General features: G+C 37.9%; 1 protein-coding gene across 6 annotated transcripts in view; it reads left to right on the top strand.

Annotated features, from left to right (window-relative positions):
• The window catches only part of AFF4 (ALF transcription elongation factor 4), a 97,498-nt gene that overhangs the window by 71,659 nt on the left and 7,232 nt on the right, over positions 1–18,607 (top strand). For 4 of the 6 annotated variants that reach the window (XM_082454702.1, XM_082454701.1, XM_082454706.1 and 1 more), the window contains 8 exons: positions 382–622; positions 4,822–4,916; positions 5,531–5,594; positions 5,708–5,844; positions 6,837–6,908; positions 14,868–14,961; positions 15,821–15,864; positions 17,089–17,309. In XM_082454702.1, coding sequence (XP_082310828.1) covers positions 382–622; positions 4,822–4,916; positions 5,531–5,594; positions 5,708–5,844; positions 6,837–6,908; positions 14,868–14,961; positions 15,821–15,864; positions 17,089–17,309 — 968 coding nt within the window. Of the gene's footprint in view, positions 1–381; positions 623–4,821; positions 4,917–5,530; positions 5,595–5,707; positions 5,845–6,836; positions 6,909–8,639; positions 12,422–14,867; positions 14,962–15,820; positions 15,865–17,088; positions 17,310–18,607 lie in introns of those variants that run through there. The other 2 variants (XM_082454704.1, XM_082454705.1) reach the window with 2 other exon arrangements.

Here is an 18,607-nt window from a genome sequence, read left to right on the forward strand (position 1 = left end):
TTATAGGATAAGAAAGTAAAGCTTTACCACTTTCAGGCTCGGTGACAAGCTTAGGTATAACTTGCAGGATGCTTATGAGCATTAATATCATCATTCACCATTCATCTTTTTGTTAATTTATTCAACCACTATTTATTGAATACTTGTGTGGCAGGCCAAGGTTTAGGCACTGGGTATACAACCGTGATGGGGGGAAACACCAGACAAGATGTCTGCCCTCATGAAATTTACAGTTTTATTTTGTTTTGCAGAAATCATGTGTTCTAGTAATCAAATAGGGAAAAACAAATTTGTCTTGAAAGCAGGCAAAGTCAAGTGGAAAAAATCCATCACTCCTGTATGACCGTGTGGAGAAATGAGGGCATTTGTTTGGTTTGGCAGGTCATCTAAACAGAGTGCTGCTAAAGAAAAAGATTTGTTGCCTTCTCCTGCTGGGCCTGTTCCTTCAAAAGATCCAAAAACAGAGCATGGCTCTCGGAAGAGGACTATTAGTCAGTCTTCTTCCTTAAAGTCAAGTAATAATAGCAACAAGGAAAATAGCGGCAGCAGCAAAAACAGTTCCTCCACGTCAAAGCAGAAGAGGACTGAAGGGAAGACTTCCAGTAGCTCTAAGGAGGTCAAGGTAAGGCACCGGGGGCTTGAGCCTTTTGAAAAAAATCTCCTTGCCATGTGACTTCTCCAAGGTGACACTTGTGCTTTGAAAATTTTGTAAACATCTTAATTTTATAGACCTGTGCATTTTTACTCTCAAAATGTCATAATCTTGTTAATAAACTTGTGCAGTGATCTGAGACCATGAATGGAATGAAGTCATCTGGCCAGATGCATATTAGTTAAGACAGAAACCCATAATTGGAAAAGTTGGTTGTGGAAAAACAACTGATTATGATCAAATTTATAAATAGCTCCAGTTGTTCTGATTGGGTTCTTATCTATGGTTTTAAATGGACTTTGGATTTTTTAGAACTAGCTTTTACAAGCAAGTTATACTACTTATAAAGTGATAAAGCAACCATTTGGCTTCATGAAGAAGAAAATATTTCTTTAGCTGAGCTACCACTGGCATTATTTCTAGAGCATGATCATAATGTAGGGGAATACTGTTAATGTTTGTGGGTATATATTAGATCAAAGAAGCTTTTTCAAGGCTATACTTTAGGCTCTCACCCTGAATTTGTTTACCAGGTTATTTGTATTGCTTTCTAAAGTGTTCTGATCAGGAGCAAACTACCTGACAAAATTAAGAAAATACCTAGATTTTTAAGTATATAATTTACTGAATTATTTGTGACTTAAATAAACAAAGACTTCAGAGTTGAAAAAAATTGACTGTTAAAGGCAGTTAGTTGTGCTTATTAAATGTGGTAATTAAATCTTCTAAATTTTGAGGTAATTTAAATTGTGAACATCTCAATTGAGATATACAGAAGACTTTTTCTCCTGCTGGACCCCCGAGAGTTAGTCCTAGTGCCCTTGAGGAACCTGTTCTGTTGGCCTCTTTCACTGTCCCAGTTCTCTGTCCACCTCCTGACTGGCTCTTTCTCCATTTCCCATCCTGGAACTGTAGGATTTCAGGCCTGTGTGCTTCTTTCTTTAAATCTCTTCTCTCTCTCTCTCTCTCTCTGTCTCTCTCTCTCTCTTTAAGTGCACTCATTAAGTGAGCTCACCTGCTCATTTGGCTTCTGTTAGCTCATAGGTAACACTCTCTGTGTCTCTTCCTTATTGGTTTGTCAGGTTCTTGAAAGCAGGGATTTGTATCTTACTTGTTTTGTGTTTTATCCAGTGCTTAACTTACTGGATAATGAGGAAACATTTGGATCAGATGTAGTTATTTGGTATTTTGTTGTTATCAACAAAATATAAAATGTATTGGCCCTGACCCCTTTGATTTCAAGATCTTGTGGCACTTAACAGTTGTTAAAATTGTTAATGTTAGTCTTGGCAGTTCCAGTTTAGGCAATTATATATGGGTTTATTAAAGAAAATTCTATAACTAACTTAGAAAATATGCTCTTTCCCATATCAACTAAAGAAAAATTAGATAACGTGAAAAACCAAAATTACATATAATTTTTATTTTCGGTTTTTCTAGATATTTGCTGATATCAAATTTTTGAAATATGTTGGCATAAATTTTGTTCATTATAGTCTCTTATGTTTTTAATATCTATAATATTGCTACTTATGATCCTCTTTCATTTTTAGTATTAGTTTTCTGTGCCATCTTTCTCTTTTCCTTGATCAGTCTCATTAGAGCCTTATCACTTTTACTTGTCTTTTCAAAAAAACAACCTGTCTTTGTCTTTATTCTCTGTAGTTTATTTTTGTTTTCTGTTTCATTAACTTACACGCTTTATAATTTCCTTTTAATTTCTTTTTGTTTTGCTGCTCTGTTTATTAACTTTTAAAGATTGATACCTAGCTCAAGTTTTTTTAAATTAATTTTAAGTCCTTTTTCTCTAATATTCTAATATAAGCAGTTAGACTATATATTTTCCTCTAAATACTGCTTTAGCTGCATCTTCAAGATTTGGTATATAATATTTTTATAACTCAGTTTAAAAGTGATTTTAATTTCCTTTCTGATTTCATCTTGGATCCAAGAGTTATTTAAACGTGTTACTCACTTTCCAAACATAGAGATTTTCTAGTTGTCTTTTGGTTAGTACTTCTACCTTAGTTGCAGTGGGGCTGGAAAGTGATCTCCGTGTAGCAATCTTTTGATATTTGTTAAGAGTTGCTTTATAAAAGAGCATAGTATATGGTAGATTTTTGTAATGTTCTATATTTGTTTGAAAAGACTGTGTCTTCCACATGAATTGGGGACAGGGAGCTATATAATTCAGTTAGATTAATCATGTTTTCACACCTTCTGTATGCTGACTGATATTTTGTCAGTTTGTCCTATTGCTCACTGAGAGAAGTTCTTCCAGTTTTTTTTAAATTGAGATATAGTTGATATATAACATTATATTAGTTTCAGGTGTACAACATGATGATTACGTATATGTATATATTGCAAAACAATCACCGCAGTAAGACTAGTTAGCATCTCTTACCACACGTGGTAATTTTTTTTTATTTTCAGAAACTTCAGTTTTCCATCAATAAACTTAAACTTAGGCACTTGTAGATCTGTTTATAAAACACAGAGGGAAAGCTGTCCAAGTAATGTTAGATTGCAACAGTATTTAGGAAGCCATTTCATAAACATGCAGACTGCGTAAAGAGCTTAGCATTTTCTCAAATCTCAGGGCTTTTATTTTCATTCTTTTTTTTTTTTTTTTAAACATCTTTTTTTTTTTTTTTAAACATCTTTATTGGAGTATAATTGCTTTACAATGGTGTGTTAGTTTCTGCTTTATAACAAAGTGAATCAGTTATACATATACATATGTTCCCATATCTCTTCCCTCTTGCATCTCCCTCCCTCCCACCCTCCCTATCCCACCCCTCTAGGTGGTCACAAAGCACCGAGCTGATCTCCCTGTGCTATGCGGCTGCTTCCCGCTAGCTATCTATTTTACATTTGGTAGTGTATATATGTCTATGCCACTCTCTCACCCTGTCACATCTTACCCCTCCCCCTCCCCATATCCTCAAGTCCATTCTCTAGTAGGTCTGTGTCTTTATTCCCGTCTTGCCACTAGGTTCTTCATGACCTTTATTTTCCCTTAGATTCCATATATATGTGTTAGCATACTGTATTTGTTTTTCTCTTTCTGACTTACTTCACTCTGTATGACAGACTCTAACTCCATCCACCTCACTACAAATACCTCCATTTCATTTCTTTTTATGGCTGAGTAATATTCCATTGTATATATGTGCCACATCTTCTTTATCCATTCATCCGATGAAGGAAGCTGTAATGGGTGGAACTGAAGGACTCTTTTACAAGAAAAGAAAAAAAAAGTGGTTACATGGTTTTTTTAAAATAGATTTTAAGCAGAAGTAATAAAATATATATTACTGTGTCATAGGGCTGGATGGGGAAGCAGTTGGGAGGACAGGGTCATAGCCATTGCATAGAGGTCTGTGTTGATAGGAGACAGGATGGACATGTTGATAGGAGGCAGAATAAAATTTAAGAAAGTGTCCAGGCTCTTTTTTTGGCTGCGCTGGGTCTTCGTCGCAGCACTCGAGCTCAGTAGTTGCAGAATGTTGGATCTTAGTTCCCTGACCAGGGATCAAACCCGGGCCCCCTGCATTGGGAGCATGGAGTCTAAGCCACTGGACCACCAGGGAAGTCCCTGTCCAGGCTTTTGAAATCTGACAGATCTGGACTTAAAGCCCAATTTCCAGGAATACTGCTTGAAAGCTGTTTGAACTTGGACGAGTTACTCAGCCTCCTTGAGACTACTTTTTATTCTATCCTAATAGCAGTACCTATTTCATAGGGTTGTTGAAGGATTAAAGATTGTGCTAAGTACTTGGTTAACTGAGTGCCTAGTAAGTAGTAGGCACATAGTAGATGTTAGATATTATTGTTGTTTTCATCGACCAGTTATTACCAGTAAATTTTGTCTTAAGTAGTACTGCTATATTGATAATAGGTTTGTGTCTTCCTTATGTTTTTACAAGGTCAGTGCCTGGCACATAGTAGACCCCTGATATTAGAAAGAATATTTTTGGTTATATAAAATGGGCTCATTCCATAAAAAGGACATTTACATTCTGAAATTTTAATATTTTATAACAAGGAAATTAATTACCAAAGACAATGGAATTTTGTTTGCTTTTTAACCACTGGCTCAAATACTTTTAGTTTAATTTTAATCTCACAATTTTCAACATAGTTATATATATTTTTTTGGTCAGGAAAAGGCTCCAAATAGCTCTTCTAACTGTCCTCCATCTACACCAACTCCTGATGCTTCTAAGCCTCGGAGAACGAAGCTTGCCTTTGACGACAGGTGAGATAAATATGATTTTTTATGCATTCAAGAAATCATTCCAGTCAGCATATAAAAAACTCATTTTAATTTCTGTCAGTAACCAGAAGAATTGATTGTGTTGTGATCACAGAATATTCAGATTTTAATTTGAAAGGCACCTAGTAGTCCAAGTATTGCTCCTTTAACTTATTAACTCCATGATTCTCATGGGGAATGTGAATAATGTACCTTCCAGTAGAATCTTACTGCTGCTGACTTTACTGTTCAAAATAAGGGCTTTCTTAAATAAGTAAGAGCAATGTTGGTTTTTTTCCCCTCCATTTTGATAAAAGGTTATTTTTCATACCCACATTTTGTTTACTCTCAATCTTTCAAACAACTTGGGTAAGTTAGCATTTAATACTAGGGAGTTTGATTTCTGTTTTCCTAGTAGAAAATTTGCCAAGTTGGCCAAAATGATTTATGCTCTTAACCCAATATAAACATTCATCAGAAAAAACTGAATTGAATGTTTAGTAATAGTTCATTTTCTTTACTTGAGGACATGAAAACTGAGGAATATTAGAGACTAAAGTGAACTAGTATTATGAAAATATTTACCATTTTACTTATAATAAAAATTTACATTGCAGAAATTATTCAGCAGACCATTATTTACAAGAAGCAAAAAAGCTAAAGCACAATGCAGATGCATTGGTATGTAAATATTCTTCTCACATTTATATATTTAATCAAATTAACTTAAATCTTCATTTGTTCTCATACTACATCAGTGTGGCTCTCATTTACCTTTATTCTCCTTTCTTCAGTCTGATAGGTTTGAGAAAGCTGTATACTATCTTGATGCTGTGGTATCTTTCATTGAATGTGGGAATGCATTAGAGAAAAATGCTCAGGAATCCAAATCCCCATTCCTTATGTATTCAGAGACGGTGGAGCTCATCAAGTAAGTGGGAAGACTTGCCACATCACTGGCAATAATATTTCTCTGGTCCTTCTAGGAAAAGACTAATATAATTATATACAGTAAAGCTAAAGAGGATCCTTAGTCCTTTATTGTCCTTGGATAAGGAGAACTAGACACTTCAGTGCAGCAGTCTCCAACCTTTTTGGCACCAAGGACTGGTTTTGTGGAAGACAATTTTTCCACAGACCAGGGGTGGGAGGTGGTTTTGGGATGATTCAAGCGCATTACATTTATTGTGTACTTTATTTCTATTATTATTACATTGTAATATATAATGAAATAATTATGGAACTCATCATAATGCAGAATCAGTGGGAGCCCTGAGCTTGTTTTCCTGCAACTAGATGGTCCCATCTGGGGGTGATGGGAGAGAGTGACACCCAAAGTGTGTTGCTTATGTCCAGTCTACTCTGTAAGATACAGCTTAATTGTCACTTGCCACTCACTGATAGGGTTTTGATATGAGTATGCAAGCAATTGATTTATTATGGTCTCTGTGCAGTCAAACCTCTCTGCTAATGATAATCTGTATTTGCAGCCGCTCCCCAGTGCTAGTATCAGCGCCTCAGCCTCTACCTCAGATCATTAGGCATTAGATTCTCATAAGGAGTACACAACCTAGATCCTGCATATGCGTAGTTCACAGTAGGGTTCATGATCCTATGAGAATCTAATGCTGCTGCTGATCTGACAGGAGGAGGCGCTCAGGTGGTAATGCGAATTATGGGGAGCAGCTGTAAATACAGATGAAGCTTCGCTCGCTCACCCACTGCTCACCTCCTGCTGTGCTGCCCAGTTCCTAACAGACCACAGATCAGTACCAGTCCGTGGCCTGGGGGTTGGGGACCTCTGCTTTAGTGGGTATTTTTGCCTTTATTTAGGTTTGATTCTAATGTTTAGAGGACTAAAGAGGTCATAAGACAGATGAAGTATTATATTTTGTGTCATTTGTTTCTTATATTATCTCACAGATACACCATGAAGCTAAAGAATTACTTGGCACCAGATGCTACAGCTGCAGATAAAAGACTCACAGTACTTTGGTAAGTGTTGTGTGTTTTAGCCTCTGCTAGATGACAAAGCAGTTTCATAATGAATTGTGCTATGTTCTTCTGAAAGTTATCCTTGAATCTTCCTTCCATAACTCAGTCATAAATCTGTTCTTGATGGGTAAAGTAGAAAATAACTCAGAATTCCTACAGAAATATTTAAGTTGTTGTGAGTCTGATCCATTGCCCTCTTGGCAAAAGCCTTGGTAGAGGGGGACTGATATTAGAACTTTCTGTTGTCTTAAGTGGTCACTTTTTCAGGCTCTGGTTTTTTGGGGTTTTTTTTATATTTAACTATAGTTTATTTTTATTACTCTCAGACTTCTGTTGTGTATTGAAGTAAAGGTGGACACTATAAAAAATCCAGGCTCTTCTTTTGGTAGCCTCTCTCTCCATTTACATATACATATACCTTACCTTAGGGAGCAAACATCTAGCTTGCTCAGGATAAAGAATATGGTTTGTTTGCTTGTTCCCAGAGAGATAGTTTATTTGTTGTGGGTATATACTTTACCTGGCACATGTTTAACAACTGGGAGTGCAGTCTTGGGAAAAACTGACATGGTCCTATTTGTCATGGAGTCTAGTGTCTAGTGTGAAAAAACGGAAATTAATCAAATAACCACACAAGTATATGAATTAAGTACTTTGAAGGAAAAGTTTATGTAACTATAAGGGTAAAATGTAGGGATACTTAATCCTTAGGTAGAGGAAACATGTACACAGCTGGATAGTGGAAAGAAACTGGAAACTTTCTGTCAAGGAACTAAAAGACAGGGAGAAGTAAGTGAAAGTAACTGGAGAGGTAGGCAGTGATGATGATGCAGGGCCTTTGTAAGCCGCTTTGGGTTTATATATGTTACATCAGAATTGTAATATTCAGAGCCAGGAGTCAAGATGGCGGCATGGGAAGACGCGGAGTTAGCGTCTCCCCACAACTAGGGCGCCTGCCGGACGCTGGCGGGAGACCTTGACGCCCAAGGAGACGGGAGGAACCCCCAGGCGACCGGGTAGGACGTGGGGGGACTGAGGGGAGAGCAGAAGTGGAGGCAGGACAGGACTGTGCCGCTGAGGGGTGGCTGGGATGGGGGAGGGGGTTCCCACGCCCGGAGGGACCCTTGGGGGCTCGGATCAGGGGGGAGTGCACCCAGCGTTTCCCCTGCCCAGTTGGCCCAGGAAGCCTGCCCAGCTCTCAGGCCAGGTCCTATGCCCTCAGAGGCCCACTCCAGGCTGTGTTGGTCCTGGGGGCGTAGGAGGGAGGGTGGGGGAGAACAGGAGAGGCAAGTGGGAGGGACCTTCCAGGACCTGAGGAGCAGGAGAGGTGAGGAGGGCACTTGCCCCGCCCACTCGGGGCAAACCAGAGGCACGCCTGGGCCCCTTCTGTTTTGCTGAGCCTAGGCCTGACCCCCGCCCCCCAGGGCCTTTTCCAGCCCTGTGGGTCCTAAACATAGGCCCTGCCCACAGCCTAAAAACCCCACCCCTGCCTAAGCCCCACCCACACAGCCAAGGCCTTTTCTCCTTTTTTTTTCCCCCTTCTCTTTTTTACTATTGTGGTTCTGTTTTACTTTCCAATTGTTGTTTCATCTATATTTTTATTTTTATATTCTTTCTAACATATCTGTTAGTTTCCTAGTCTAATTTTATTTTTCACTCTTTGTTATTGCTCTGCTATTTTTTTCTTTTTCTTTTTCTTTTTCTTTTTTTGCCACCCTGCACGGCTTGCAGGATCTTGGTTCACGAGCTGGGAATTGGGCCAAAGCTCCTACTGTGGGAGCTCCGAGTCCAAACCACTGGACTAACAGAGAACCTCAGACCCCAGGGAATATTCATCAGAGTGAGGTCTCCCAAAGGTCCTCATCTCAGCACCAAGACCCAGATCTACCCAACAGCCTACAAACTCCAGTGCTGGAAGCCTCAGGCCAAACAACCAGTAGACAGGAAAACAATCCCAACCATCAAAAGAAAAAAAAAAAGAGAGAGACAGCAAAAAAAATATGTCACAGATGAAGGAGCAAGGTAAAAACCTACAAGACCAAATAAATGAAGAGGAAATAGGCAATCTACCTGAAAAAGAATTCAGAGTAATGATGGTAAAGATGATCCAGAATCTCGGAAATAGAATGGAGGCACGGATTGAGAAAATACAAGAAATGTTCAACAAAGATCTAGAAGACCTAAAGAACAAACAAACAGAGATGAACACCACAATAACTGAAATGAAAAATACAGAATCAATAACAGAATAGTTGAGGCAGAAGAACAAATAAGTGAGCTGGAAGACAGAATGGTGAAAGTAACTGCCAAGGAGCAGAATAAAGAAAAAAGAATGAAAAGAATTGAAGACAATCTCAGAGACCTCTGGGACAACACTAAATGCACCAACATTTGAATTATAGGGATCCCAGAAGCAGAAGAGAAAAAGAAAGAGTCTGAGAAAATATTTGAAGAGATTATAGTGGAAAACTTCCCTAACATGGGAAAGGAAATAGTAACCCAAGTTCAGGGAGCACAGAGAGTCCCATACAGGGTAGACCCTAGGAGAAACACACCAAGACACATATTAATCAAACTAAGAAAAATTAAATTCAAAGAAAAAATACTAAAAACAGCAATGGAAAAGCAAAAAATAACATACAAAGGAATCCCCATAAGGTTATCAGCTGATTTTTCAGCAGAAACTCTGCAGGCCAGAAGGGAGTGGCAGGATATACTTAAGTGATGAAAGAGAATAACTTACAACCAAGATTACTCTACCTACCAAGGGTCTCATTCAGATTCAGCGGAGAAATCAAAAGCTTTTCAGACAAGCAAAAGCTAAGAGAATTCAGCACCACCAAACCAGCTTTACAACAAATGGTAAAGGAACTTCTCTAAGTGGGAAACACAGAGAAGAAAAAGACCCACAAAAACAAACCCAAAACAATTAAGAAAATGGTAATAGGAACATACATATCAATAATAACCTTGAATGTAAATGGATTAAATGCTCCAACCAAAAGACACAGACTGGCTGAATGGATACAAAAACAAGACGATATGTATGCTGTCTACAAGAGACCCACTTCAGACCTAGGGACACATACAGACAAAGTGAAGGGATGGAAAAAGATATTCCATGCAAATGGAAATCAAAAGAAAGCTGGAGTAGCAATACTCATATCAGATAAAATAGACTTTAAAATAAAGAATGTTACAAGAGATAAGGAAGGACACTACATGATGATCAAGGGATCAATCCAAGAAGAAGATACAACAATTATAAATGTTTATGTACCCAACATAGGAGCACCTCAATACATAAGGCAAATGCTAACAACCATGAAAGGGGAAATCAACAGTAACACAATAATTGTAGGGGACTTTAACACCCCACTTACATCAATGCACAGCTCATCCAAACAGAAAATAAATAAGGAAACAGAAAATAAATAAGGAAACACAAGCTTTAAATGACACAATAGACCAGATAGGTTTGATTGATATTTATAGAACATTCCACCCTAAAGTGGCAGAATACACTTTCTTCTCAAGTGGATATGGAACATTCTCCAGGATAGATCACATCTTGGGTCACAAATCAAGCCTGGGAAAATTTAAGAAAATTGCAATCATATCAAGCATTTTTCTGACCACAATGCTATGAGATTGGAAGTCAGTTACAGGAAAAAAAACTGTAAAAAACACAAATACATGGAGGGTAAACAGTGTGCTACTCAGTAACCAAGAGATCACTGAAGAAATCAAATAAGAAATAAAAAAATACATGGAAACAAATAACAATGAAAACGTGACAACCCAAAACCTATGGGACTCAGCAAAAGCAGTTCTAAGAGGGAAGTTTATAGCAATTCAGTCTCACCTCAAGTAACAAGAAGAATCTCAAATAAACAATCTAACTCTATACCTAAAGTAACTGGAGAAAGAAGAACAAAGAAAACCCAAAGTCAGTAGAAGGAAAGAAATCATAAAGATCAGAGCAGAAATAAGTGAAATAGAAATGAAGAAAACAGTAGCAAAGATCAGTAAAACTAAAAGTTGGGGACTTCCCTGGTGGCGCGGTGGTTAAGAATCCGCCTGCCAATGCAGGAGACATGGGTTCGATCCCTGATCCAGGAAGATCCCATGTGCTGCGGAGCAACTAAGCCCTGTGCGCCACAACTACTGAGCCTATGCTCTAGAGCCTGCGAGCTACAACTACAGAGCCCACGCACCTAGACCCCATGCTCTGCAACAGGAGAAGCCACCACGATGAGAAGTCCACATACCACAATGAAGAGTAGCCCCCGCTCACCACAACTAAAGAAAGCCTGCACACAGCAACAAAGACCCAATGCAGCCCATAAATAAATAAACAAATAAACAAAACTTAAAAGTTGGTTCTTTGAGAAGATAAACAAAATTGATAAACCCTTAGCCAGACTCATCAAGAAAAAAAGGGAGAGGATGCAAATCAATAAAATTAGAAATGAGAAAGAAGTCACAACTGACACTGCAGAAATACAAAGGATTATAACAGACTACTACAAACAACTATATGCCAATAAAAATGGACAACCACGAAGAAATGGACAAATTCTTGGAAAGGTACTATTTTCCAAGACTGAACTAGGAAGAATTAGAAAATATAAACAGACCTATCACAAGTAATGAAATTGAAACTGTAATTAAAAATCTTCCAACAAACAAAAGTCCAGGACCAGATGGCTTCACAGGCGAGTTGTATCAAACATTTAGAGAAGAGCTAACGTCGATCCTTCTCAAACTCTTCCAAAAAATTGCAGAGGGAGGAACACTCCCAAATTCGTTCTATGAAGCCACCATCACCCTGATACCAAAACCAGAAAAAGATATCACAAGAAAAGAAAATGATAGACCAATATCACTGATGAACATAGATACAAAAACCCTGAACAAAATACTAGCAAACAGAATCCAACAACATATTAAAAGGATCATACACCATGATCAAGTGGGATGTATCCCAGGAATGCAAGGATTCTTCAATATACTGAAATCAATCAATGTGATACACCATATTAACAAACTGAAGAATAAAAACCATATGATCATCTCAATAGATGCAGAAAAAGCTTTTGACAAAATTCAACGCCCATTTATGATAAAAACTCTCCTGAAAGTGGGCATAGAGGGAACCTACCTCAACATAATAAAGGCCATATATGACAAACCCACAGCAAACATCATACTCAATGGTGAAAAACTGAAAGCATTTCCACTAAGATCAGGAAGAAGACAAGGATGTCCACTCTCGCCACTCTTATTCAATATAGTTTTGGAAGTTCTAGCCACGGCAATCAGAAGAAAAATAAAAAGAATACAAATTGGAAACGAAGTAAAACTGTCACTGTTTGCAGATACTATACATAGAAAATCCTAAAGATGCCACCAGAAAACTACTAGAACTATTCAGTGAATTTGGTAAGGTTGCAGGATACAAAATTAATGCACAGAAATCTCTGGCATTCCTATACACCAACAACGAAAAATCAGAGAAATTAAGGAAACACTCCCATTTACCATTGCAACAAAAAGAATAAAATACCTAGGAATAAACCTAGCTAAGGAGGCAAAAGACTTGTACTCAGAAAACTATAAAACACTGATGTAAGATATCAAAGATGACATAAGCAGATGCAGGAATATACCATGTTCTTGGATTGGAAGAATCAATATTGTGAAAATGATTATACTACCCAAAGCAATCTACAGATTCAGTGCAGTCCCTATCAAACTACCAATGGCATTCTTCACAGAATTAGAACAAAAAATCTTACAATTCCTATGGAAACACAAAAGACCCTGAATAGCCAAAGCAGTCTTGAGAAAGAAAAACGGAGCTGGAGGAATCAGGCTCCCCGACTTCAAACTATACCATAAAGCTACAGTAATCAAGACAGTATGGTACTGGCACAAAAACAGAAGTATAGATCAATGGCACAGGATAGAAAGCCCAGAGATAAACCGACGCACATATGGTCACCTAATTTACGACAAAGGAGGCAAGAACGTATAATGGAGAAAAGACAACCTCTTCAATAAGTGGTGCTGGGAAAACTGGACAGCTACATGTAAAAGGATGAAATTAGAACACTCCCTAACACCATACACAAAAATAAACTCCAGATGGATTAAAGACCTAAATGAAAGACCAGACACTATAAAACTCTTATAGGAAAAACACTCTTTGACATAAACCACAGATCTTTTTTGACCCACCTCCTATAGTAATGAAAATAAAAACAAAAATAAACAAATGGGACCTAATTAAACTTAAAAGCTTTTGCACACCAAAGGAAACCATAAACAAGACGAAAAGACAGCCCTCAGAATGGGAGAAAATATTTGCAGATGAAACAACGGACAAAGGATTAATCTCCAAAATGTACAAACAGCTCATGTAGCCCAATATTAAAAGAACAAACAACCCAATTAAAAAATGGGCAGAAGACCTAAACAGACATTTTACCAAAGAAGATGGATGGCCAAGAGGTACATAAAAAGATGCTCAACATCACTAATTATTAGAGAAATGTAAATCAAAACTACAATGATGTATCACCTCTCACCGGTCAGAATGACCATTGTCAAAAAATCTAGAAGCAGTAAATGCTGGAGAGGGTGTGGTGAAGAGGGAACCCTCCTGCACTGGTGGTGGGAATGTAAATTGATACAGCCACTATGGAGAACAGTATGGAGGTTCCTTTAAAAACTAAAAATAGTACTACCATATGACCCAGCAATCCGACCACTGGGCATGTACACTGAGGAAAGCATAATTCAAAAAGAGACATATATCCCAATGTTCATTGTAGCACTATTTACAATAGCCAGGACATGGAAGGAACCTAAATGTCCATCGACAGGTGAATGGATAAAAAAGATGTGGCACATATATACAATGGAATACTACTCCGCCGTAAAAATAAATGAAATTGAGTTATCTGTAGTGAGGTGGATGGACCTAGAGTCTGTCATACAGAGTGAAGTAAGTCAGAGAAAAACAAACACTGTATGCTAATGCATATATATGGAATCTAAAAAAAATGGTACTGATGAGCCTAGTGGCAGGGCAGGAATAAAGAGGCAGATATAGAGAATGGACTTGAGGACATGGGGCGGGGGAGAGGGGAAGCTGAGGCAAAGTGAGAGTAGCATTGCCACGTATACAGTACCGAATAAAATATTTAGCTAGTGGGAAGCAGCAGCATAGCACAGGGAGATCAGCTCGATGCTTTGTGACGACCTAGAGGGGTGGGATAGGGAGGATAGGAGGGAGGCTCAGGAGGGAGGGGACATGGGGATATACGTATGCACATGGCTGATTCACTTTGTTGTACGACAGAAGCTAACACATCATTATGAAGCAATTATACTCCAATAAAGATGTATAAAAAAGAAAGAATTGTGATATTCATAGTTGAGTCCCTAGTTTTACTGTTTTACATTATTTATATTGTAATTTGATGTAGAGATTCTGCCCTGAAGAGATTTTTTTTTTTTTTTTTTTTGCCACGCCATGTGGCCTGCGTGATCTTAGTTTCCTGACCAGGGATTGAACCCAGACCGTGGCCGTGAAAGCACTGAGTCCTAACCACTGGGCTGCCAGGCAATTCCCCCGCAGGGATTTTTTTAGTCCATATGTTATAATAACATGTTGGTGTCCTGTGGGTGAGGTTTTGATTTTTGAATGTCAACAAATAGGAGGCTAGTCCTAGGTCTCTTCCCCTTCCTTCCTCTCCCTAGGGTACCATATGTACCATAAGAAGATCACATCTTTTGGTTTTGCCTAAGAGTTAGTGTTGTTGTCCTTATGCCATGGTCTGCTTCCATGAGCCAGTCATGTAGTCTGGCACGACGCAAAGGTTGTCTATACAGATGTGGCCAGAGTCTTTTGTCCTGGTGGTAAATAAGCTGCCCTTTTCCATTGGCTAGCCTGCGATGCCAGTCTTTGCTGTACCTGAGGCTATTCAAACTGAAGAAAGAAACTGCTCTGAAGTATTCAAAGACATTAACAGAGCACCTGAAGGTAAGTGTGCAAAAGAGGAGTATCTGTTTCCCAGGGGACAAAATTTATAAAGTCTCCTATCTCCACCCCAGAGGTGCCCTCGTGTTTTCCCTACCAGAGCAGGGGAGAAGCTACTATTTGGGAACTTTCAAATAGTTTGATGTTTAAACTGCACCCCTATCTGATTGTAGAACCTATGTAGCCATATTCAGTAACTCTTAATAATATTTCAGTAGATGTAGCCTATTTTTATCACAAAACCTAATTTATACTTTTTAAATGGTCTTTTGTTTTCACTACCATCCTTCCTTAAACTATTCTCTTAGTTTCCTAAAATATCTTCTTACGTTTTTTCATAATAGCACTACATAAGTCTTCCTAAAATTCTGCCCTGATTATGACTTGGAAACCTTTCGTAGCTTATCATTCCCTGCAGGGTCAAGTCAAGTCAAAGATTCTTACCCTGACCTGCAAGGCCCTCAAGATCTCTCTCTCTCTCTCTGTCGTTCTCTCGTTCCTTTTCTAAACCTTTGCGGTAGAGAAACTATATGGGTCACATACATTCTCTTTTCTGCAGCCTTTGTACATAGTATGACTTACCTCTCTTTGCCTTCTCCCCTGTTCTTTATCCATCTGAATGTTACTCATTCTTTGTCTCTCCTTTTCAGTCTTCCAGAACACCCCAGCTCCCATCTAAATAACTTCCTTCTGTTGCACATTTACACACACACACACGTTTTGGTTTCTTAAGTTTGTAAACTTTCTTAAGATCAGTACTAGCCCAATGCTTTTGAATATATTTAGTACTTCATAAGTAGTGTATTTTTGTTTTTTGTTTTTGTTTTTGTTTTTTATTAAGTACATTCTCTTTTCTCCACAGAATTCTTATAATAATTCTCAAGCACCATCACCAGGCTTGGGAAGGTGGGTAAATTTTATTCTATAAAATATTATATGACAAGTTTATTTATTTTTATGTAAAAGTGGAATGGGTTTGGCCACTTTCCAAAAATGGAAAGATGACAACTTTAAAAAAAAATTAAGGCCATGTCTAATAATGTATTTTTTAAAGTATTTTTTTCTGGTTTTTTTTTTTAAGTTGAAAATATCATGAACATGATCTTAGATTAAAGAGGGGACATTTCACCTGCAGAAGTCTAAGTTTTTTACAGCACCTCAACCCTTCTCACAGTTTGATTTCTATGGCTAGCTGGGTTTTTATCACCTTGAGCTTATCTTTACTCATGTTTTGACACAAATCTAATAACAGTGGCATGATTATGGTTTCTCCTCCATTCCCACATCACTCCCAGCCCACCCACCCACAAAAAGGAGGAAAAGCACCATGAAATCTTTTTTTTTCTAAGTTTATTTGTTCAATTATTGTGTTTATGCTAATCGACAGTCTGCCTTTTGCCTTTATGTATTTTCTTAAGCACATTTAAAGTGCTAAAAGTGCAGATAAAAATATTCTTAACAAATAGCTTTTCTCCCCTCAACTACTGTTTGATTTTCCTTTTTTTATGGTCTTGGGCTTTTTCAGAAATTTTAGTACTGCTGAAATGAACCTGCCAGATTTCAACATGTGTTTTCTAGGAAATGCTTAATTGACAGGAAGCTTGAGATGATTGCAGTTGATTGAGAAAGCTGTTCTTCTTTGTCAGCTCTGAATAAGTTGGTTAAACTAGGAAAGTACCAGAAATTATGGAGTTCAAAATAAGATGTTTCCATCTACTACCACATTTTTTGTGTGTTAATTGTTAATACACCCAGCTTTCTATGAAACAGTTGGAAAGTACCTAATTATTTGCCCAAATAGGTGGAAAGTGTGTTGAGCTGGGAGTGAGATGATGTAGCTTCTCGGTCTTGGAACCGCTACTACTAAGGTGTATGACTTCCTCACTTCTTTCCCATCTTTTGTTCTGTTCCCGTTTGTTAAAGGAAAGAGTCTAGATAAAATGATAATTCACAGTGGTCTTCAGTGAGCTAAGTAGTTATTTAAAAGAAATTGTACTTCTCTGGAAACTCTTCTAGTTTAAAAGAATCTTTAAATTTTAAAAGTCTTCATGTAGGAAGAGCCAGTAGTACATCGATTTCCTCACATTCACCATATTCATATGAATAAACTTCCTGTTTCTCTGTGTGTAGCAAAGCTGCTGGGATGCCTTCCCCTGTTTCTCCAAAGCTGTCACCAGGCAATTCGGGAAATTATTCTTCTGGGGCCAGTAGTGCTTCAGCAAGTGGTTCTTCAGTGACCATTCCACAGAGGATCCACCACATGGCAGCCAGCTATGTTCAGGTTACATCCAACTTCCTCTATGCCACCGAAATTTGGGACCAAGCTGAACAGCTTTCCAAAGAGCAAAAAGGTAGGGAGGTCTCTGAAGAGACTCTGAATGATGGAATTGTTAAAAAGAGCTTTTATGATATAGTTAAGTAAGTCTCTGGTATGCATTTAGTTTATTATCTAGTCTAGAGTTAATGACAATCAGTTTGCTGATTGCTATTGCTTATCAATCATGTGAATATACTGAATTCAGTCAAAAAATACCTTGCACTATAATGGGGACACAAACTAAACAAAAAATAGTTTTTGGTCTAAGACAAAATATGCCTTTGTTCAGGCAAATTTAATTACAGCTTATACTGTAAAAGTAATAAAATGTATAGTCTACTGTGGTATGGTTAACAGTAAATTTGGCTATGGGCATAGGATTACATCCAGACATCTTGTACATGTGAGATGTTTAATATATAAGAAAGCATGTTCATATTGGATTTTTAGGTATATTGGAAGAAACTTATATGATAAAAGAGACTACAAAATGAATAGACTTATAGCATTCTTTAATATTAGGTCATTTGAGGCCTTGCACCCTGTTTGTTATCTCCAAAACTAAGAACACTGAGAATTAGAAAGTATTAAGATCTTGGGAAAAGTACAAGATAAACACCATCTTATTTTAATAGATGCTTTTAGTAAATATGTGTGTGTAGCATCTATTCAGGCAGTTCCTTTGTAGAGAAACACTTGAAGTAGCCAATCAATCAAGTGTCCTTTTGTCACAGAGTATATTTAAATACTTATAGCATGAACAGGTAATCAGATGAAAATGAAAAACTCCTATCCCTAAAGAGGGATAATGGTGGGAGAAATGTAGAAGGGGAACCCCAACATGCAATAAAAAGTTGTGTTTTTGAAAACCTAATTTGTTTCTAAAATTTTAAATATTGTCAGTGCTACTCAGGAAAGGTTACAAGGCTGGAATTCTTCTTAAGTCATCCCTACTTTACATTCTTCTCCCTGATGCCAGTTTTCTAGCATCATTCTTCCTTTCCTTTCCCTCCCTCCCTCCATCCCTTCCCCCCTCACTTCCTTTCTTCTCTCCCCAGCTCCTTGCTTACACACTTACTTGCCTGCCTGCCTGCCTGCCTACCTACCTATTGTATGGCAGTTTGCAAACATTGACTAAAGGAAAGAGAATGGTATAATGAACCCCATGTACCTTTTACTCAAGTTCAGCTTCAACAACATGTTTTGCTAATCCTGTTTTATCTTTCCCCCCGACTGCCCCCCACCGCCCCTCATCCTACTTTTCTTTACCTGGTGTATTTTAAAGCATGTATCAGATAACGACGTTTCACCTGAACATACTTTGGTATGCAT

This window comes from Balaenoptera physalus (assembly GCF_965194825.1).
Source record: "Balaenoptera physalus genome assembly, chromosome: 3".
NCBI classification, from domain to species: domain Eukaryota; kingdom Metazoa; phylum Chordata; class Mammalia; order Artiodactyla; family Balaenopteridae; genus Balaenoptera; species Balaenoptera physalus.